The sequence below is a fragment of the Myxine glutinosa genome, chromosome 13 (assembly GCF_964187855.1).
Source record: "Myxine glutinosa chromosome 13, kmMyxGlut1.1, whole genome shotgun sequence".
Classification (NCBI taxonomy): Eukaryota; Metazoa; Chordata; class Myxini; order Myxiniformes; family Myxinidae; genus Myxine; species Myxine glutinosa.
The window spans coordinates 20,737,524-20,760,559 of NC_136273.1; the positions used below are offsets into that span (position 1 = coordinate 20,737,524).

Consider the following 23,036-nt stretch of genomic DNA (forward strand, 5'->3'; position numbering starts at 1 on the left):
TCCCTCGTGCATCATGAGCCCCCATTTTCCCTCGGGCACACACTGAGACAGTCATGCTTCAACACCTGGTTGAGATTGTGTCATCACGTAAGATTTTCATTCGTTTCTTCCTTGGATTACATCTAAAACACGAGAAAGGCTTTTCAAGGACAGCAAAAGTTTCATACTTTACTAAATTGCCTTTCCTTTTGCCACACAAGCACGATAATTGGATTTTTTTTCTTTCTTTGTATTCCATTCTAATGGTATGTTTTTCTCACCTCCAGAGCTTACTGGGTGGATTGGGAATGGGGAAAGAATCAATTTTTTTTCTTTTCAAATTGACTTTTCTGTTATTTTCTTTTGGGGGTAGGAGTGCAGAAAATTCAAATTTCGATCTCGAAAGATTTGTGCTTTTTCCTTAATGAGGCCAAAATAGTCATTTCCGGCAATTGTATTTTGACTGCTTCTCATACAAGAGAACAATTATTGGTGTCTCCCACAAGGAGGCCCAAATGAAGGTCTACTTGTCCCTAGCCACAGACAGGTTGGTTTCCTCAAAGTGCTACATGACCATTCTCCCTTGTCCTCTCCAAGACTGACCTGGTGTCAATATTAACACTTATGTCCTGAAAACTCCTTTCTGTCTGTTATTCAACCTGCCACATCCTAGGGGGGCCTCGGTGGGTTCTGGTTGGTGCAAGATTTTCATTTTGCAGGTCATTGTTGTGAAACCAAAGTCGATTGATGTTTGTGAAGAACTTATACCACGTGTTGCGGTCATTTTTGGAACAGGTTGGTTTCATATTGTTAACCTCACCTTCTGTCTTCGGAATGCCCTAGAGTTCTCTTATGATATATTCAAGTGTTTTAGGAACAGAAACAGGATGTGTTTTGTACCAGGAGCCAAGGAACACCATCCTTAAAGGAGTGCAAAAAGATGGCATAAATAGATGCACAATCCTTTTGCCCGGTCCTCCATCGATATCCATCCTCCATCGATAGCGGGCCATCAGGCGTGCCTGAATGCGTAATACAGTTGGATTCCAACAAAATGCAGATGGACATTGATTATGACGTCACAGAAGACAAAGAATGATAACGTTGCATTTAAACGGAATTCGCAAAGATGAATGATATTGCATTGTAATTAAATAATTTGTGATAGAAAACGACAATAAGTGCTGCAAATGAGCAGGATGGCACTAGAGCTTACTTTCAATGCTTCTTCGTCAATCTTCCCAAATGAAACACGAGCATGAGATTAAAGAATCTCGATGTGTCTGGAGAAAGTTCCAATGAAACCTTTCGTTTTCTCTACTCGTTTTCCTCCTTGAGTTGACTCGCTTTTGGTGATACAGTACTTGGTTATTCAGACATGAATGCGTAATATTTTACTAACTGTGCTTTACACCATCGGTCATCTCATTTTGGATGATGGCGTTTGCATCACTCCATTCCGGCAACATTTCTTTCAAACATCGGATCAAGATACCTTTGATAGCTGCATGATCAGAATGCTCCGGTAGCTCGAAAGAAATTCTTCCGAGTCCAATAAGTCTTCGACGCCACCCAGAAACTGCCTGAAAAACGTTCAAGTCTTCAGATGAAGTTGAAGATTTATTCACAAACTATTTCATTTGATTTGTGTTAGTTCTGCTCCTTGGGATGTCTTCAAATGTTTTCTATGGATCCTTATAGCTCCTTTTAATTTCTAATCAAGGATGATTGTTCTTTTTTACGAATCTTGTCGTTTACAAGGCCAAAGGTCACTTTAGATTTACACACAAAAGCACGTAAAAATCGTCTGTCCTTGGTTGCAACACTCACTACCGAGTTCCAAGCTGCCTTTGGAAGCAACGTCAGCACAACAACTGTTCGTCGGGAGCTTCATGAAATGGGTTTCCATGGCTGAGCAGCCGCACACAAGCCTAAGATCACCATGCACAATGCCGGCTGGAGTGGTGTAAAGCTCGCCGCCATTGGACTCTGGAGCAGTGGAAACGCGTTCTCTGGAGTGATGAATCACGCTTCACCCTCTGGCAGTCCGACGGACGAATCTGGGTTTGGCGGATTCCAGGAGAAAGCTACCTGCCCGAATGCATAGTGCCAACTGTAAAGTTTTGTGGCGGAGGAATAATGGTCTGGGCTGTTTTTCATGGTTCGGGCTAGGTCCCTTAGTTCCAGTGAAGGGAAATCTTAATGCTACAGCATACAATGACATTCTAGATGATTGTGTGCTTCCAACTTTGTGGCAACAGTTTGGGGAAGGCCCTTTCTTGTTTCAGCATGACAATGCCCCTGTGCACAAAGCGAGGTCCATACAGAAATGGTTTGTCAAGATCGGTGTGGAAGAACTTGACTGGCCTGCACAGAGCCCTGACCTCAACCGCACCAAACACCTTTGGGATGAATTGTAATGCCGACTGCGAGCCAGGCCTAATCGCCCAACATCAGTGGGCGATTAGGAACAGAAACTGGATGTGTTTTGCACCAGGAGCCAAGGAATACCATCCTTAAAGGAGTGCAAAAAGATGGCATAAATAGATGTGCTGTAAATAATAATAAACTGATAATAAACTGATAATAAACTGATAAACTGAGCTGATAATAAACCTCACTAATGCTCTTGTGCTGAATGGAAGCAAATCCCTCCAGCAATGTTCCAACATCTAGTAGAAAGCCTTCCCAGAAGAGTGGGGGCTGTTATAGCAGCAAATGGGGGACCAACTCCATATTAATGGCAATGATTTTGGAATGAGATGTGTGATGTTCGGGTGTCCACATACTTTTGGTCATCGAGTGTATCATCATGCACAGTCTAGACAGTTGCCATTGCGGTTGGAAGCACTTTTTGCAATACTGAAAATATACTTCTACCAACTGGGTTAAGAACGGATCTCCAGACCAAGCAGAGACACTGGGCCAATCGCCCCTCCTGCCTTATCACGCAAACGCCCGAAAAGGTCTGATGAGATTGCTGAACTAGCAGAGAGTGCAAGAGGTTTCTAAAATGTAGCATATCCTTTTTCTACCAATCATTTGTCATCGCTATTCTTTTAGAGCCTTTAGGAGGCAGACCTCAAAATTTCCTCAAAAGGATTCACCAATTCCAATTTGTCCTGCATTTAGTCAATTTTCACTGCGATAAGTGAAGGGCACTCACTACCTGACAAGCCTACAGCTGCCAGAAAGTTATGTGTGACGGCGATAGTGCTTTGCAGTACACTACCACTAATTTATACGTTTGATAATATTCAGTGTCGCGAATAATAAAAATAATTATAACGCAAGTGCGCGCAATCACTTTTTGGGACCTTCTGGTGTGCAACAGCGACTGGAGAACATCCGTTTTTATTGCGCACATCATTATCTATGGGTAATTCGTATGGTGTGTTTTTGTTTGATTTGAAATCTAAAGTTCTTCTTGAATTTGCAACTTGCTGTTTATCTCCAGACGTTTGTCTTCCTCATCAATAAATGGAAAGAATTTTGTTTTTTTGTTTTTGCCTTCAACTCAATCCCTTCCCCTTTGCCATTCCACCAATCTGGCGTCTCTGAGCCAAGAACATGTAACTCGGGAATAAAAAAGAAAGAAATGTGACGGCAATCTGGTCTGTGTTGTCTCTGACAATCCGATGAAAGCTATTATGTGGATCAAACCCAAAGTTGTCTGAGCTCAAACCTCAGGTTTTCGCACTTCCATCGACGCACATGGAAGAGCGAAATGACAGAAGAAAGAATGTTAAAAAATACAGAGGTAGATGGAGTAGAAAACATTGTGGATTGTAGAATGGCATAAGGTTTTTTTGTTGTTGCGGATAGACATTGGGGACGGCCGAAGATTCTTATCCGCAGCCCTTTTGAAGATTTGAAGGCGAGTGCAGGTTTGGGAGGAGAAGAGGAAATTTTAGGAGGGAGATAAAAGGAGAACAAACAAAAGTGAACAGCTACAGCATCGAGTCGAGCAGGCCCGCGATTTCAGGATTGATTGATGCATTCGCGAATCTTGATGGAGCCCAAGAGGGGTCCAGGGAGATGAGTGCAGCGGGCGAAAGACCAGGTGATGACCGATAAAAGCCCCCACAAAAAAAGGAAAAGGAATTGCTCTGAAGATTCTGTTCCTGACATTTTGAAGATTCAAATGAAGTCTTTCCTGTGCTTATTTGGTCAATTTTTTCAATTTTTTTCCCGAGTCCTTTTTGCGTTGCTTTTTCTGCCAGAGATATCTGCAACTTTTGTGAACATGGAAATTCCCAACAACAAAATGTGTACGTAGATTGAACTGTAGCTCTTTCACCATGAAAGCCATCATCAGTATGCGCAACGGCCAACTCTACACCTTGCGCCATCTGCTTTGTTTAGCCAACATTTGGTTCATTTCTTGCATCAAGTTGAGCAGTTCACATGAGTGTCCTTCACCCTGATGACCCTGCTGCGGACAATTTGGAAAGGCGTCTGTCTTACTGTAATTGCAAACCATTTGTTGTGCAATACGCTGCCATTTTGTTTGCACTACCAGAACAATGAGCTCGGACACGAGACTCTCTGAGAGATGAACACCTACTACGTATGTACCTGGGATGCGAGGTTTTGCCCCAGCCATTTTCTGACAATGTTGCACCTGCTCGATGAGAACACCAACTTAGACCATTTCTTACTAACAAGCAGGTGAGCAGCTTTGTTTTGGTGCACTTGGGCAAAAGGATCTTCCACAAAGCTCAACCACAATTACTGCAGGAAACATGACATGAGGAGCTTGCACTTTCCTTCACAATCTCCAGTGCTGAGTTTACATTCCATCGATTGATAAGCTCTGGATTGCCCACAAAATCCACTGCTCGGCTCTCCCTTGTGTTTGGAATCAGTGCATCCCAACAGGATCGCCTCCAAAATAACCCCTTCTTGCTCTGCATTTTTCACTGCTTCCCACTTGAGCATAATCAGGTGATGGATCACACGAAGTTGAGTGATCATTTGAGTGAAAGGTACGAGTGGTGGGACGTGCACCACACTCTGACACAACAGTACCATTCACATACCATAATGGTCACCATGGTAAACCATTTTGGCACCATTTAGATACTGTTCCTTTTTCCCTACTGCATATAAAGTATCGGTATACCATTTGCTTCTGACCTGCCATACCATACATCTACCATTGATTACCATAAGGTACTATATACCTCTCCCATTGATTACCATAAGGTACTATATACCTCTCCCATTGATTACCGTAAGGTATTATATACCTCTCCCATTGATTACCATGAGGTACTATATACCTCTCCCATTGATTACCATAAGGTACTATATACCTCTCCCATTGATTACCATAAGGTACTCTATACCTCTCCCATTGATTACCATAAGGAACTATATACCTCTCCCATTGATTACCATAAGGTACTATATACCTCTCCCATTGATTACCATAAGGTATTATACATGTCCGATTGATTACCATAAGGTACCCTACATGTCTCATTCATTACCATAAGATACTATACATTTACCATTGATTATCATAAGGTATTATACATGTCCCATTGATTACCATAAGCTACTACGCATGTCTCATTGGTTAGCAGAACGTACCATACATATCCCATTGATTTCTATAAGGTACCATACATGTCCCTTTGATTACCATAAGGTACAATAATGTCCCATTGATTACCATACGGTACTATACCCCTCCCATTGATTACCATAAGGTACCATACATGTCCCTTTGATTACCATAATGTACTATACCTCTCCCATTGATTACCATAAGGTACCATACATGTCCCTTTGATTACCATAAGGTACAATAATGTCCCATTGATTACCATAAGGTACCATACATGTCCCTTTGATTACCATAAGGTACTATAATAATATTATATAATAATTCATTTATTTTGTATAGTGCTTTTCATGAAGCCCAAAGGGGCTTTGACAGAGTGCAAAACATAATGCATAACAAAACATGAAAACAACAATTGCAAAAAGACAAGAATCAATAGGGAAATATTTAAAGCAAAAGGAGGGAGAAGGAGAAGTGATAGTCAGGGGTTAAATGCTGTGGGTTGAATGTTGAATGCAGTGCTGAACAGGTGGGTCTTGAGTGATGTTTTGAATGTGGTGAGTGAGGAGGAGTCTCTGATGGTGTGAGGTAGTGAGTTCCAGAGGGTGGGAGCAGCGATGGAGAAGGCCCTGTCCCCCCAGGATCTGAATTTGGTCCGGATGGGGGGGGGGGGGGTCAGGAGGTTGGTACCAGCAGAGCGGAGGTTGCGGGTGGGAGTGTGTCTGGAGAGGAGGTCAGCCAGGTAGGATGGGGCCAGGTTATGGAGGGCTTTGTAGGTCAAGAGGAGGATTTTGTACTGGATTCTCTGGGAGATGGGGAGCCAGTGAAGCTTGTAAAGGACGGGGGTGATGTGGTCACGGGTCCGGGAATGGGTGAGTAGACGGGCAGCGGAGTTCTGAATGTATTGGAGTTTATTCGTGATTGTTGAGGGTGAACCATAGAGGAGGCTATTGCAGTAGTCCAGACGGGAGGTGATGAAGGCGTGGATGAGGGTTTCTGCAGCCGTGGAGGAGAGGGATGAGCGGAGACGGGCGATGTTTTTCAGGTGAAAGAAGGCTGTCTTTGTGATCTGTTTAGTGTATTTGTCAAAGGAGAGGGTTTGGTCAAAGATGACGCCAAGATTCCGGATGAGAGGGGAGGTGGATACTGGGATACCGTCGATGTTGAGGGCAAAGTTATGGGTGGATTTTGTGAGCGTTTTTGGGCCAATGATGATTATTTCAGATTTATCACAGTTAAGTTTGAGGAAGTTGATTTGAAGCCAGGATTTTATTTCAGAGATGCAGTTTGTCAGGATAGAGTGGGTGTCGGTGGAGACGGACTTGGTGGAGATGAAAAGCTGGATGTCATCGGCGAAGCAGTGGAATTGGAGACCATGACGGCGGATTAAGTGACCGAGGGGGGACAGGTAAAGGATGAAGAGGAGGGGGCCAAGAACTGAACCTTGGGGGACACCTTGGGGGAGGGGAGCAGTGGGGGATTTGCAGTTATTGATGGAGATGAACTGGCGTCTGTCAGAGAGGTATGATTTAATCCAAGAGAGGGCAGTGCCGGTAACGTTAAAGGTGGATTCAAGTCGGGTGAGGAGGATGGTGTGATCGATGGTGTCAAAGGCAGCGCTGAGGTCGAGGAGGACGAGAATGTTGAGGTTGCCAGCGTCAGAGGAGAGGAGAAGGTCGTTGGTGATTTTGAGGAGAGCAGTTTCAGTACTGTGGTTGGAGCGGAATCCGGATTGGAATGTTTCATACAGGTTATTGGCAGAGAGGTGATGTTTGAGTTGCGCGGCTACAGCGCGTTCCAAAACTTTTGACAGAAAGGGTAGGTTGGAGATGGGTCTGAAGTTATTTAGGGTGTCAGGGTTTAGACCAGGTTTTTTTAGAATGGGGTTAACAGCAGCAATTTTGAGGGATGGTGGGACGATGCCTGTAGACAGGGAGGAGTTTATTGTTGCAATGATAAGTGGAGAGAGAGCAGGGAGGGAGGCCTTGACAAAGCTGGAGGGGATGGGGTCAAGAGTGCAGGTGGCAGTTTTCAATCCTATGAGGAGTTCAGAGAGGTCAGTAGGGGAGACCGGGGAGAATTGAGACAGGGGAAGGCAGGATAAGGGGGGGCAGGTGGTTGGAGGGGGAGCGGGTGCGGCGGTGGTCAAGCTGCTGTAGATGTTGTCAATTTTGCGTTGGAAGAAAGAAAGGAAGGAGATGCAGTTGTCTACTGTGAATGACTGGGTGGTGGTGTCCAGGGGGCGGAGGAGTTTGTTTATTGTCGAGAAGAGTGCTTTTGGGTTTCCGGGGCCAGAGTGGATAATTTGAGAGTAGTAGGCGGAGCGGGCGTGGGAGAGGGCATCTTTGTAGTGGTGTAGGTGGTCCTTGTAGGCTTGGGAGTGAACTGTGAGACCTGTTTTATTGCGGAGTCTTTCAAGTTGGCGAGCACGAGTTTTCATCAGGCGGAGTTCAGGGGTAAACCAGGGAGCAGAATGGGTGAAAGAAACTGTTTTGGTTTTTACAGGCGCAAGCTGGTCAAGGCAGGAGGAGAGAGTGTGGTTGTAGTAGTCAGTGAGGTCGGAAGGGGTGTGGAGGTCAATGAAGGGAGAAGTGGACATTTTTTCAGAGAGGGTGGATGAGAATGAGGTAGGTGAAAGAGCGTTTAGCTTACGGAAGTTGATAGTGCGATAATGTCTTGGTGTTGGGGTGGGGATGTTGATGGTCATAGCGATGGCTAAGTGGTCAGAGAGGGTGAGGTCGGAGCCAGAGAGATGGTGCAAAATTAATCCAGTGGAGCAGACAAGGTCCAAAATGTGACCACGGATATGCGTAGGAAAGTTGACATGTTGAGTGAGGTTAAAGCAGGTGAGTAAATCAGTGAAGTCAGTGGTTATTGTGGAGTCAGTGGAGTCCATGTGGATATTGAAATCACCAAGGAGGAGGATTGAGGGGGAGAGGGAACATAGCTGGGTCAGAAAGTAGGAGAAGTCAGACAGGAATAATGGGTGTGGTTTGGGAGGGCGGTAGACGACAGCCATGACTGACTGCGTGCGACCAGAGAGTTTAAAAGCCAGGTGTTCAAAGGATGAGGATGAGGCGATGGGGATGAGGCGATGGGGATGAGGCTGGTCCTGATGTCTTGACGGTGGATAACGGCAATTCCACCACCTCGTCCCTCCGAGCGTGGTTTATTGACGTAGGAATATCCATTGGGTGTGGTGAGGTTGAGCGTGTAGTAGTCCAGTGGTTGTTGCCAGGTTTCGGTGAGACAGAGAAAGTCCAGTTTGTTATCCAAGATGGAGTCGTTGAGGATGAGGCATTTGTTGTTGAGGGACCGGGTGTTGAACAGGGTGAGCTTGATGTTGTTTTGAACAGCAGGGATTAATTCAGGTGATTTAGCCAGGGTTCGCAGGCAGGAGGTGCGATTTTGTGCGTTGCCGTGACTAGGTGCGCTGGGACGATGAGTGGGAGTGCGCTGAGCCGACCAGAGGACGGGGATGGAGTGACCTGATTGTACAAGTCCTATACATGTCCCAATATGTTATCATAAAGTACCATACATGTCCCATCATTATCATAAGGTACCATACATGTACCATTGATTACCATAAGGTACTATACCTCTCCCATTGATTATTACCATAAGGTACTATACATGTCCCATTATGTTATCATAAAGTACCATACATGTCCCATCATTATCATAAGGTACCATACATGTACGATTGATTACCATAAGGTACTATATATAAGAACCGCCTTTTCAGGCCATTTTTCCCCGCAGAGCAGGGGGTGGCCTTTTTTGGGCACCGTGGCCCCCTTTTTGAAGCAATGTTTTATGGCCGGATGCCCTTCCTGCCGCCAACCCTGTTAGTCGTCTCGTGCGACACACAGGGAATTACCAGTGAACAACTGGTGCTCAATTTGCGGACCTCGGAAGGATGACAGGCTGAGTAAACCCCCCTGTCGTTAATTCAGCGATCGACCAGGATTCAAACCCAGGATCCTAGGATCCCAAGCCGGCACCCTAACCGCTAAGCCAACACCAGGCTGTATAAGGTACTATATGTGTCCCATTTATTACAACTGGGTTCATAATATACATGTCCCATTGATTACCATAACGTACTATACATGTCCCATTGATTACCATAAGGTACCATACTTGTCCAATTGATTACCATAAGGAACTATACATGTCCCATTGATTTCCCTGAAGTACCATACATGTCCAATTGATTACCATTAAGTACCATACATATACCATTGATTACCATAAGGTACTATACATGTATCATTGATTAACATGGGATACATTCACCCCATTTTAATAATGGCAGCCTAACTGTAGACTAGTGAGAATAAGATTGTACTAGATGGTACTACTAGTCAGATTAAGAAACTTTCCACGTGACACGAGTTAAGATTTCAGTTATGAACAAGCAAATTCAGAAAAGTACAACAAATGGCGACTCATTGTCTTGTGACAAGATCAGAATTTTCACCAAAATTGAATCGATTCTTTCTTGTAACACACACAACCTGTCCAACAAGTTTCGTTCAAATCCGTCCATAACTTTTTGAGATATCCTGCTATATGTTGGTTTTATCCCTGTCTCTCAATGGTGAAGAATCACTTAAAAATTAAATAATTCTCATATCCGAATCCATACTCCGATCTTCACCAAAATCGAATCTATTTGTCCTTGTCACACACCCAACCTGTCCACCAAGTTTCATCCAAATCCGTCCACAACTTTTTGAGATAGCCTGCTATGTATCGTTTTTGGCCCGATCTTCAAATGGTGAAGAATCTCTTTAAAAATTCTAGTAGCCGGATCCGAATCAGGATCTTCACCAAAATCTAATTATTTCGTCGTTGTCACATACACTTCCTCTCTGCCAAATTTCGTCCGAGTCCGTCCACAACTTTTTGAGATATCTTGTTTACAAACAGATTGACAGAGAGGGGTGAAAACCTAACCTCCATCCATGTTCATTTTAGAGACTTTTTTTTGCAATGAAGTCATATGTTTCTACATAAAGACAGTTTTGTATGTTTTATCCAAATGCAACAATTCCACAATACAAAACCATCAAATGTATTGTTGAAAAGTTTGGAGACATGAAGTGTGATGGACCAAATTAAAAGACACAGTGGTCGATAACCTTCAGTGAGAACACCCGACAAGATGGAGGTTGTGAGTAAGAGAAACTTTCCAAGATTCTCCAAAAAAGTGGACACAGCTGGTGGGAACTTCTCGCGCGACCGTTGGTAGAATGATCCACTATGATCTGAAGCTGTATCCGTCCAATATACAGTTGCTGGACCACAGACCGAAATGCATAAGAGGGAAGAAATAAACAACACGGGCGGACAACCCATGGCTTCCCTACTCTCTGGTTCTGTCTCCTCCCGACTACTACCTATGGGTGTCCCTCAAAACTAAAGTTTTCAAAAACAACCCACACACACCGCAGGAGATGAATATTGCATCAGATGGGAAATCAGACGCACACCAGCTCCAGTTCTCAGCCGAGTCATCGACAACTTCAGTGTCCATGTGGCCGCTGTCATCCAGAGACGTGGTGTTTGCATTGAGCAATTCATCATCGACTAATGAAATCACTCTTTATTGTTTGTTGAAGCAATTGGTTTACTGGCGTAGCCCATAGGGCAATGCCGTCTGGAACAGCGTTTGTCTGTCCGGTGTATGCATGTCTGTCCCTTCTGCCGACATTTTGCGGGTTCATTTCCTTTAAAATTCGTTTTCTCTGTAACCGGTAGTCCGATTGACACCAAACTTTCACCATATAAACGACTCCTCCTGTCGAATATTTTTGATGATAATTATGACGTCATAGATCACGTGGTACGGGCGCTATATTGGAGCAAGACCGAGATCGTCTAACAATGTCGTAGCCAGGCTTAGATCCCCCTGCCATGTGACCAGATCCTCATGGTGGACGTTTGTGACAGACATACATAATCTGATGGACAGACAAACACTGTTCCAGATGGCATTGCCCTACAGGCTACGCCGTAAAAAACAAAAAACTTTGCACCTCTGTATCTCCGAAACCGCTCCATGGAAAAATTGAAAGGTGGCTTATTTTAAAGCTAATTTTAAAGCATGGGAAATAACATATGTTAATGATGATTTCATCGGTGCCTTCATTATGACGTCATAAATGGACAAGTAGAATGCTTGAGCCGATCAGTATGAAATTTCCTGAGCGTGATCTAGGGATAAATTGTTCAAGAATTTTTTTTTTGTCCCCGTCGTACCGCGGAGCGAAAGGGGGACTATGGTTTTCCCCTCCGTCCGTGTGTGCGTCCGTCCGTGCGTGTGTCCGTCCGTCTGTCCATGCGGGCGTGCGTGCGTGCATACGTGCGTGCGTGCGTGCATAAGCGAAGGACCGAATTCTAATTTGGTGTGTGGGTGCAACCCACGTCAAAATCCAAGATGGCCGCCGCCATGTATGTCTGAACCTTGTGAGTGGAATATCTTGAAAAATAAGCGAATTACCAACTTCTAATGTGGTGTGTGGGTGTATCTACGCATAAGGGAGAACACTATTGAAAATTGGGTCGCCACGTCAAAATCCAAGATGGCCGCCCTGCGTCTTCCACTTTGTCAACTCACATCACTTCATCGAAGGGGGACCTAGGCGTAACGCTTGTTTAAAAAAAAATTTTTTTTTACATCATAGCCACTAGGGCAATGCCATCTGGAACAGTGTTTGTCTGTCCGTCCGGTGTATGTAGGTATGTCCCTCACAAACGTCCACCAATCAGAACTGAGGTTCTGGTCACATGACAGGATGACCAGATCGTCAAATCAGCAGATCCAAGCCCGGCTATGCCGTTGTTAGACTATGGGTCTTGTTTTATTGCAATCTTTGGCAATAATAAACAAAAATGTAACGAATCCTGCGTTTTATCAGATAAAAACAAACAAAATCGATCAATAATAAAAATATTGTACTTTAATAAAAAGTTGCACATTATTTCGGACCACCCAGTATATCTTTTCCATCTGGATTGTACAAAATGAAACTAATATCTCAAATAGCTTAATATATGATTGTTGGAATGAATGTTAAACGTTTCGTAAAGGATTCATCTTTTTGTAGCAGAAGATAGAGTACGCTTTTTAAACTTAGAAAAAGAATGATTTCGTTTTAAGAATAAAAATAGTTTCTCTTCCTCGCGAACTGAGTCCTCTTCCTCCTCTTCATGAACAACTCGGTCATGAACAATTTTCAATATTTTTGTATGATATTTTCATGTTTGGATTTGCTCGCTTTATGGTTTCACGCAAGATGATAAACCATGAAATTATTTCAATAAACACTCGCTGGTAACCACAATTACTCCGCTTGGTGAAGACTAGACGGTGTTGTGAGTATCAGTGTCATTCGCCCTCGGGTACTTTGAAGAAACCTATTAGTACGTCACATTTTGTCTCTGAACATGGTGATGTTTAGGCCTCGTATTTCCATGACAATTTAGCTACATGTTGAGGCCTCAAGCAATGCCTGCGATAATCCCGAGACGATATGGAATAATTTGCAATCCCGTGGGAGAGAAAACGCTCTCCACCATTAAATTTTACATTCTTCCAAAACAACTCTACTTATTAAAACGTGAGCAAAGAGGATATTTAAAGTCCTAGGCGCCCCTCGGTGCTTTCCGCCATTTTGTTAGTGGGCAGATTCACAGGCCTGAAGGCCTAACTCGCTGCATGCTGAGAATTGACTCAATTTGTTTGTTCCTGGGAAAACATTTTCCCAGAAACGAATTGGATAATGAAGTTATAAAGAAGGTTTTCACAACTTATTGTTTGAATAAGTCAGTTATTCCATTCTTCGTGACCATGAGTGCTGCTGTGAAATTGTGTCAGGCCCAGACGAGGCATTTGGCAGAACACTCCTTGCTTCGTTCTTCTTGTTACCTTCATTAAACCTGGTGAGGTTGTTGAGTCAGATTATAAATTATGTCCAAAAACACGATTACCCTTTTTGTTTTTATTACCTCCGCCAACGAAGATGGATGGAGGTTATGTTTTCACCCCTGTCTGTCTGTTTGTTACTTGCAAAATCGTAGATTTTTCAAGTATATTGGTCGGTTGTGTTTGTGGTTCTGTCTGTCTGTTTGTCTGTCTGTCTGTTTTGTTTGTCACTGGTCTACAGGTCACAATTTTCAACCGATCTTCACGAAACTTCACCAAATGGTAGAGTTGGTCAAAAGCAAGAAGCTTATTGTTTTTGGGGTCAATAGGTCAAAAGGTCAACATAGGCCAAAGGTCACCAACTTTGCTAAATTTCTAAAATCCTCATTTTTCATCCAATTGACTTGAAATTTGAAGAGGACTTGCATATCTGGTCACTGAATTCAACCACCAAGTATTCTTGAGGTCAACATAGGCCAAAAGGTCAGCATAGGCTAAATTTCTAAAATCCTCAATTTTCATCCAATTGACTTGAAATTTGAAGAGGACCTGCATATCTGGTCACTGAATTCAACCACCAATTATATTTTAGGTGAACATAGTCCAAAAGGTCAACATAGGCCAAATTTCTAAAATCCTCAATTTTCATCTGCTTGACTTGAAATTTGAGGAGGACTTGCATATCTGGTCACTGAATTCAACCACCAAGTATACTTGAGGTCAACATAGGCCAAAAGGTCAACATAGGCTAAATTTCTAAAATCCTCAATTTTCACCCAATTGACTTGAAATTTGAAGAGGACTTGCATATCTGGTCACTGAATTCAACCACCAAGTATTCTTGAGGTCAACATAGGCCAAAAGGTCAGCATAGGCTAAATTTCTAAAATCCTCAATTTTCATCTGCTTGACTTGAAATTTGAGGAGGACTTGCATATCTGGTCACTGAATTCAACCACCAAGTATACTTGAGGTCAACATAGGCCAAAAGGTCAACATAGGCCAAATTTCTAAAATCCTCAATTTTCATCCAATTGACTTGAAATTTGAAGAGGACTTGCATATCTGGTCACTGAATTCAACCACGTATTATATTTTAGGTAAACACAGGCCAATAGGTCAACATAGGCCAAATTTCTAAAATCACCAATTTTCATTTGATTGACTTGAACTTCTAAGAGGATTTATATATATGGTCACTGAATTCAACCACCATCTATTTTTGAGGTCAACATAGGCCAAAAGGTCAACATAGGCCAAATTTTTAATATCCTCAATTTCATCCGATTGACTTGAAAACTGAACAGCATTTGCACATTGAGTCACTAAATAGGGAAACTAACTATTTTGGAGGTCAAAAGGTCAAAGGTCAACTCAAGGTCAACCTTCCAAAATCATCATTTTTCATTTGAAAAATCGTCACTTTTCATCCTGTTGACCCGAGCTTTGATCAAGATTGTAAATTTTAATCTTCATGAAATTGACAATTTGCTGTATCATTGGAAAACTTTTGGGGGAGAGGGGGGCGGATTTTGCAAGTATCGTGCTACGCATAACGTCTTCTTGTTTGTTTGTTTGTTTGTTTGTTTTTGAACAAAATATCTCAAAAGGTTGTGGACGGATTCGGACGAAATTTGGCAGAGATGTAGCGAATGTCACAAGGACAAAATGATTAGATTTTGGTGAAGATCCGGATTCGGATCCGGCTATTAGAATTTCTTAAGTGATTCTTCACCATTGGGAGATAGGGCCAAAAACGATACATAGCAGGATATCTTAAGTTATGGACGGATTTGGACGAAACTTGGTGGAGAGGTTGGGTGTCTGACAAGGACAAATCGATTCGATATTGGTGAAGATCTGAATATGGATTTGAATATGAGAATTATTTAATTTTAAAGAGATTCTTCACCATTGAGAGATCGGGTGAAAAGCGATGTATAACATAAAAGTTATGGACCAGTTATGACTAAACTAGGGAGGTGAGTTGGTTTGGTGACAAGAACAAGCCGATTAGATTTTGGTTCAGGTCCGAATCCAGATCCGACCTATCAGTGGATGCAAAACATAAACTGTTCAGCCTGGTGGAGGTGTGCGCTCTACCAAGTGCGGTTCTAGTTTTTACTCTGATAATACTCTGGGATGGACATGAGCCTGCAAGTTGTCCATAATGTCTCCTCTTCATGTTGTCACATTTATACCACCTTATATGTTCCTATTGTCTGTCAAGCATAACTCTTACTTTATCTCTACATCTTACCCCATCTCTATCATTATGTATGATGTTATTTTGTTAAAGTATTATATGTAAATAATCCATTTCAATATCTATGACTAAGTGTACAATAGGCAGCTACTCCTCTGTCTTCATTCCTTTGTTTCTTTACCTGCCATCACTCTCTCCCGTCACCCCATAGTCAACCGATGTTCTGACGTTCATGGCATCCCGCCATCGGTCCTGGTTCCTGGAGCACGGACCCGGCTGTACTTCAGAGTTAGCGAGCAGCCCCTCGGTCTCGCCACCTGTCCTCGGACACGTCGTCCTGCGTGTGTCGGGTTGTCTGCTCGAGTATCCATACCTGGAGGTTCTACACTGTGCCATACACATCCTGCTTGCGGTGAGACGTGCATGTAGATTTCCGGCACTACCATCTAAGGGAGCTACCTTGTATATCAGAGAGTACCCCTACCTGACATTGACATGAACGTGTACATTCCGGAGGTTTCCTTGCTCCCACTTGATATTTCACTTTGTTTTGCCTTTTTCAATAGTAGAATGACATCAATGAATTAGAACGCCATTCGGTAGAGCACAAACCTCTGCCAGGCTCAACAGTTTAATTTTGCATCCGACTGATAGGCCGGATCTGATCTGTCACACACACAACCTGTCCACCAAATTTTGTCCAAGTTCATCAATAACTTTTTGAGATATCCCGCAATGTATCGTTTTTGGCCCCATCTCCCAATGGTGAAGAATCACTTGAAAAATTAAATAATTCTCATATCCGAATCCACATTCAGATCTTCACCAAAATCGAATTGGCTTGTTCTCGTCGCTTAACCAACTCATCCACCAATTTTCATCCGTATTCGTCCTTAACATTTTGAGATATCGTGCTATTTATTGTTTTTGGTCCCCTTGCCCTTCCATGAGACTCGACTATGTCTTCAAAAAAAATCTCTCAAGGTGAAAAATCACTTTTTAAAATCTCATATCTGGATCCAGATCTGGATTCTCACCATGATCTAATCAATTCTTCGTTATAACATACCCAACCTGCTCACCAAGATTCGTTCGAACCCGTCCACAACTGTTCAGATATCCTGCTTACAGACAGACAGGTGGACAAACACACAAACAGACAGGAGGGAAAACATCACGTCCATCCACCGTTGTTGGCGGAGGTAAAAAGCACAAATTTCAGTTTTGGGAACTCAAAAAGTTGTGGTAAATAACACAAGTCAATTTCAGTAGTCACCCAAACGCTAACCCAAACCCTAACCCTAACCCTAACTCTAATCTTAACCATAACCCTAACCCTAACCCTAACCCTAACAACCCTAACTAACCCTAACCCTAACCCTAACAACCCTAACCCTAACAACCCTAACCCCCAACCCAAACCCCAACCCCAACAACTCGAAGTCATCGATTAATAATGATTTTACCCCCCCCCCCCCCCCCCCCAACTATCATCCAATCAGTCTCATCTTCTCCAGCACGACCTTGGTTCCCTTTAACACACTCACACTCACACTGCGCAGTGTATCGGTTGCAATGCAAGTGATGTGATCATTCTTGTCTGTGAAACCGATTTTACACCCCAGGGCTGTATTGACCGCCTTGTTTATCAACGCGGTGTCTCCGGCTCTTCCTTCATTTGCAGTAATTGCCCAAACAACGCGAAGATGAAGCACCACCGATGCGGTGACCAATGGAGGCCATTAAGGCCCGGGTGGGGCCCCTGTGCTTGCGCAGGTTATTCATGGGAGGAAGGACGATTGTTTCTCAGCGGACAAGTCGCGCACATCTATTCTTCTTTTTCAGGCCATGTGCCATCAATATGGTGCTGGCAGTTCACACCATATTGATGTTGGTAGGTGGTAGGTGGGCTACCTCCACCTTCCCCCAATCACCTTGATCACTATGTAGATGGCCCATTCCAGGAATTTTCACAATGTAGCTCACCTGGACTGTTAAACATTAAGAGAAATGTATTTATAAACGTAATAACAGGTACCTTCATCTCATGTAAACGATTTGGACCTTTGATACTTGAGCATTAATTAGTGATCAGGCCAGAGCAGTTTGCATAATTTTCGATTATCTTTTCCTGATTATCATGATGATAACTGTAGTTATTACCTTTAATTACGTCATTGTCCTTACTACTTCAGACCGAACCACAGAAAGGGCCCACATTATACCTGGCTGTACTAAGAAACGCACACCAGGGTATTTCACCCTGAGGAGTTTCCAGTGACACCATAAGCTAAATTCCCTTTAAATGAGCAAACATCAGGGGTGGCTTTGCCATTGATCTGCGAAAGTAAATTGTAAGCTCGGGAGGCCCCGATCGGCAATCCAATTTACCTGCTGATAAAGGTGACACAATTCTGTCTCGGAGGGGGGTGGAGGAGACTTAGACAAAAGGGGACGTGGCAGGTCGAGCTTCAGCGACCTTTTCCCGGCCATCGCTCCATGGCGCAGAGCCCGAGGATTCCGGGAAACGTGATAGACAGGAAGGCGTCGGAACCCTCAATGTGATGATCCGCTGGAGCCAGAAACATTACCGACCCCACTCCGCTATTACCGCACTGCCGAGGCAGCATCTTGTCTCCACTGGCCACCGCATTGTCTTTCACCCATCCTCGCTTTGCGGTTATGGTTGCCTTTGTCCCATTTAATTGACAATAAGGATCTGAAGGAGCTGGGGCTCCCACGTCGATCGGAAGAATGGACGCGACAAAAAGCTGGAATTCATCCGAGTTGCTTTAATCAAACCAAACACTCAGGCACTCTGAAAAGCCCGTTTATCGGGCAGCAATATATATACATATTATCCCGGAGCGTTTGCCCAGGAAAGGCGAGAGGGGGCGTGGCCCAGCGTCCTGGCTGCGGCCTGGCAAGTTGAGGGCGAGCCTGCCCGGGCATGCCCGGGCGTCCCGACCGAGGCCTGGCAAGTTGAGCGCGGGCCTGCCCGGGCGTCCTGGACGAGCCCGGCATGGTGATCGCTCCGTGTCCTTGATAGGTGCAAGGCGATTGTGAAAACCCAGCGGTAGCCGCTACACACGTCCCCCCAGAATCGACGTGCACCGGCAGGGTCAATTTGAGGGGGGTCCTGATGACCCGGCCGAAGCGACCCCTGGCGGGTCGTGGGAGGGGGTCCGGTGTGGTGGTGGGCGGTCGAGTGGGGGGCACCGTGGACGGGGGGCGGCCTCGCCGCGGCGGAAGGGCCACCCGTGGTGGGTGGTCGACGTCCACGTGCGCCGGCTTGAGGCGGTCCACCGCAATCCGGTCCGACCTGCCGCCGATGTCGATGACGAACGACTTGTCGTCCCGTCGCAGCACCCGGAAGGGCCCGTCGTACGGCGGCCGGAGTGGCCCCCGATGTGCGTCGTGACGCACAAAAACATACTCCGCTGTGCGAAGTGCTGGGGGGACGTAGGACTGGGGGTCACCGTGGTGGGATGTTGGCACGGGGGCAAACCGTCGGGCGGCCTCCTGGAGGTCCGAGCGCTGGTGAGCTGCGGACCAGGGACTGGTAGCGTCGGGCACGAATTCGCCCGGGACGCGTAGCGCCTGGCCATAGACAAGCTCGGCGGTGGATGCCTGGAGGTCCTCCTTGGGGGCCGTGCGGAGGCCCAAAAGGACCCACGGCAGCCGGTCGGCCCAACCGCCGTCTTGAAGGCCGGCCATGAGCGCGGCCTTCATGGAGCGGTGGAATCGCTCGCACAACCCGTTTGCTTGGGGGTGGTAGGCCGTAGTATGGTGGAGCTTGACCCCCAGGTTGCGGGCGACCGCGCCCCACAGCTCGGAGGTGAACTGTGGTCCGAGGTCTGACGAGATGTCCGCCGGTGCGCCGAAGCGGGCGACCCAGGTGGCGATGAAAGCCTGCGCCACGTCGGCGGTGGTGGTGGAGACGAGGGGAACGGCCTCCGGCCACCTGGTGGTCCTCTCCACCATGGTGAACAGGTGTGTGAACCCCCGTGACGGGGGGAGGGGGCCCACCAGATCCACGTTGAGGTGGTCGAAACGTCGTTCGGGCACGGTGAAAGGTGCCAGCGGGGCCTGGGTGTGTCGGTGGACCTTGGCCCGTTGGCAGGCCGTGCAGGTGCTGGTCCAATCGCGGACGTCCCGACGAAGGCCGTGCCAGACGAATCGCGCCGACACCAGCTTCTGGGAAGCTTTCCGGCCCGGGTGGGAAAGGCCGTGGAGGGAGGCGAAGATGCGGCGTTGCCAGGTGACGGGCACGATGGGGCGAGGCTGGCCTTGGGAGACGTCGCAGAGCAGGACAGTGTCCGCGAAGGGGATGTCGGCCAGGCGGAGGCCCGTGTCCGCCGCCCGGAGGGCTTGCACCGTGGTGTCGGTGGTTTGGTCCGCCGCCATAAGCGCGAAGTCCACGCCCAGGTGGACCGCGTTCGCGCTGACCCGGGAAAGACAGTCGGCCACGGCGTTGTTTTTGCCGGCGACGTGCCCGATGTCCGTGGTAAACTCCGACACGGCGGAGAGGTGGCGCTGTTGGCGGGCCGACCACGGCTCCGTGACCTTGGCCATGGCGTAAACCAACGGCTTGTGGTCGACGAACGCCGTGAAAGGTCGGCCCTCCAGGAGGTGGCGGAAATGGCGGACGGCCAGGTGTAGACCGAGGAGCTCCCGGTCAAACGTGCTGTATTTGAGCTCGTTCGGCCGGAGCTGCCGGCTGAAAAAAGCGAGTGGCTGCCAAACCCCGTTCACCCATTGCTCATGTACGGCGCCCACCGCGTAGTTGGAGGCATCCGTGGTGAGGGCGATGGGAGCGTTGAGCACCGGGTGAGCGAGCAGTGTTGCGTCGGCGAGGGCCCGCTTTGAGCTTTGGAAGGCCGCATCCATTGCTGCGGACCAGGCGATGTCGTGCTTGGCCGGCTTGCCCCGGAGGGCTTCGTAGAGGGGCCGCATGAGTTGAGCAGCGCGGGGCACGAAGCGGTGATAAAAATTCACCATTCCCAGGAATTCCCGCAGGGCCTTTATGGTGCGGGGACGCGGGAACGTGGTGATGGCCTCGACCTTGGTTGGCAGCGGCACGGCCCCGTTCTTGGTGATGTGGTGGCCCAAAAAATCAACGGCCGTCGTGCCGAAGTGGCATTTGGCCGGGTTGACGATGAGGCCGTGCTCGCTGAGGCGCCCGAACAGTGTTCGGAGGTGGAGGAGGTGCTCGGCCCGGGACGTGCTGGCGACGAGGATGTCGTCCAGGTAAACGAAAAGGAACGGCAGGTCACGCAGCACGCCGTCCATCAAGCGCTGGAACGCCTGAGCCGCGTTCTTGAGACCAAATGGCATCCGCAAGAATTCGAATAAGCCGAACGGCGTGATGACTGCCGTTTTAGGGACGTCGGCCGCCCTGACAGGTACCTGGTGATATCCCCGTATGAGATCAATTTTCGAAAAAATGACCCGTCCCGCCAGATGGGCGGAGAAGTCTTGGATATGCGGGATCGGGTACCTGTCGGGGGTGGTAGTGTCATTGAGACGGCGGTAGTCGCCACACGGGCGCCATCCACCCCCCGGCTTTGGCACGATGTGCAGTGGCGAGGCCCACGCGCTATCGGAGCGCCGCACGATGCCGAGGTGCTCCAACGCGTCGAATTCGGCCTTCGCCACGGCGAGCTTGGCTGGGTCGAGGCGGCGGGCCCTGGCATAGACCGGCGGGCCCGTGGTTGGTATGTGGTGCTCGATTCCATGCCGTACTGCGACGGCCGAAAACGTCGGCCGCGTGAGGGCCGGGAACTCCGTGAGCAGGCGAGCAAACTCATTCGCCGCCGGGACGGCGCATGCCAGCTCGGTCGGCGCGGAGCTGCTCAATGTGCATACCAGGGAGCTGAAGGTTTCGGCGTTGATTAAACGACGCCGTTGGACGTCCACCAGCAGTCCGTGTGCGCAGAGGAAGTCGGCGCCTAGCAGAGCCATGGGCACGTTTGCGGTTACAAACGTCCAAGCAAAGCGTTGGCCGCCGAAGCAGAGGGTGACGTTGCGCGGGCCGAAGGTGCGGATGGTCGATCCGTTGGCCGCAACCAAGGAGGGGCCGCAAACCGCAGATTGCCTGTCCTGGTCAGAGGCGGGTATGACGCTCAGTTGGGCGCCGGTGTCGCACAGGAAGCGCCGTCCGGACGCTTTATCCGTGATGAACAGTAAGTTGTCCGTGTGGCCGGCGCTCATGGCTGGTAATGAACGCCGGCCCGGCCGTTTCCCGGCCTGCCGAAGGTGCACAGGGGTCGGCATGTCCATGCCTTCTGTCCGAACCTGGCATGATAGTAACACCACGCTTGGTCAGGTGGAGGCCCCGGTCGTCGTGCTGGAGGTGGTCGGCTCGGTGTAGCGGCCGCCAATTGCGTCGGCAGTTCGGTCGTCGACCGTGCCGGGTGCTCGGGCGCCATGGGTGTTGCGTCGGACGGCGGTGGGTCCCATGTCGCCGCTGCGATGCGCTGTCCTGCGGCGGAGATCTTGTCGGCTTCTCTGGCAAGGGCCCGGGGATCTGTGATCGTCGTGCTTGCCAGGGCGAGGCGTACCGGGTTAGGCAGCTGACGGAGGAACAGCTCCCGGAACAGGAATGCCGGAGAGTGCTCGCCGAGCAGTGAAAGCATGTAGTCCATTCGCTCGGAAGGGCGCGTGTCGCCGAGCTCGGCAGGTCGAGCAGGCGCCGTGCGCGTTCCGCCGATGGGAGGACGAAAGCGTCGAGGAGAAGCTTCTTAATCGCGCCGTATTTGTCAGCGGCTGGCGGGCTCTCGAGGAGGCTCAGGGCGCGGGCCGCGGTGGCCGAACCGAGCGCTGCTACCACATGGTGGAAGCGGGTGTCGTCGGCCGTGATGCCTTGCAGGGCGAACAGGGAATCCGCCTGTGCGAACCAAACCGCCGCGTGAGCCTCCCAGAAGGTAGGCAGTTTAAGGGCGACTGCCGTGTCCATGTCGGTAGGTCACCAATGAAGGAGCTGGGGCTCCCACGTCGATCAGAAGAATGGACGCGACAAAAAGCTGGAATTCATCCGAGTTGCTTTAATCAAATCAAACACTCAGGCACTCTGAAAACCCGTTTATCGGGCAGCAATATATATACCTATTATCCCGGAGCGTTTGCCCAGGAAAGGTGAGAGGGGGCGTGGCCCAGCGTCCTGGCTGCGGCCTGGCAAGTTGAGGGCGAGTCTGGCATGCCCGGGCGTCCCGACCGAGGCCTGCAAGTTGAGCGCGGGCCTGCCCGGGCGTCCTGGACGAGCCCGGCATGGTGATCGCTCCGCGTCCTTGATAGGTGCAAGGCGATTGTGAAAACCCAGCGGTAGCCGCTACAGATCCATA

At 47.8% G+C, this 23,036-nt stretch overlaps 1 protein-coding gene across 3 annotated transcripts in view; it reads left to right on the forward strand.

Moving 5' to 3' along the window:
- The window catches only part of LOC137438682 (sodium/potassium-transporting ATPase subunit beta-1-interacting protein 3), a 208,347-nt gene that overhangs the window by 158,614 nt on the left and 26,697 nt on the right, over positions 1-23,036 (forward strand). For all 3 annotated transcript variants that reach the window (XM_068133926.2, XM_068133925.2, XM_068133924.2), the window contains exon 4: positions 15,905-16,105. In XM_068133926.2, the coding sequence (XP_067990027.1) occupies positions 15,905-16,105 (201 nt within the window). The remainder of the gene's footprint in view (positions 1-15,904; positions 16,106-23,036) is intronic.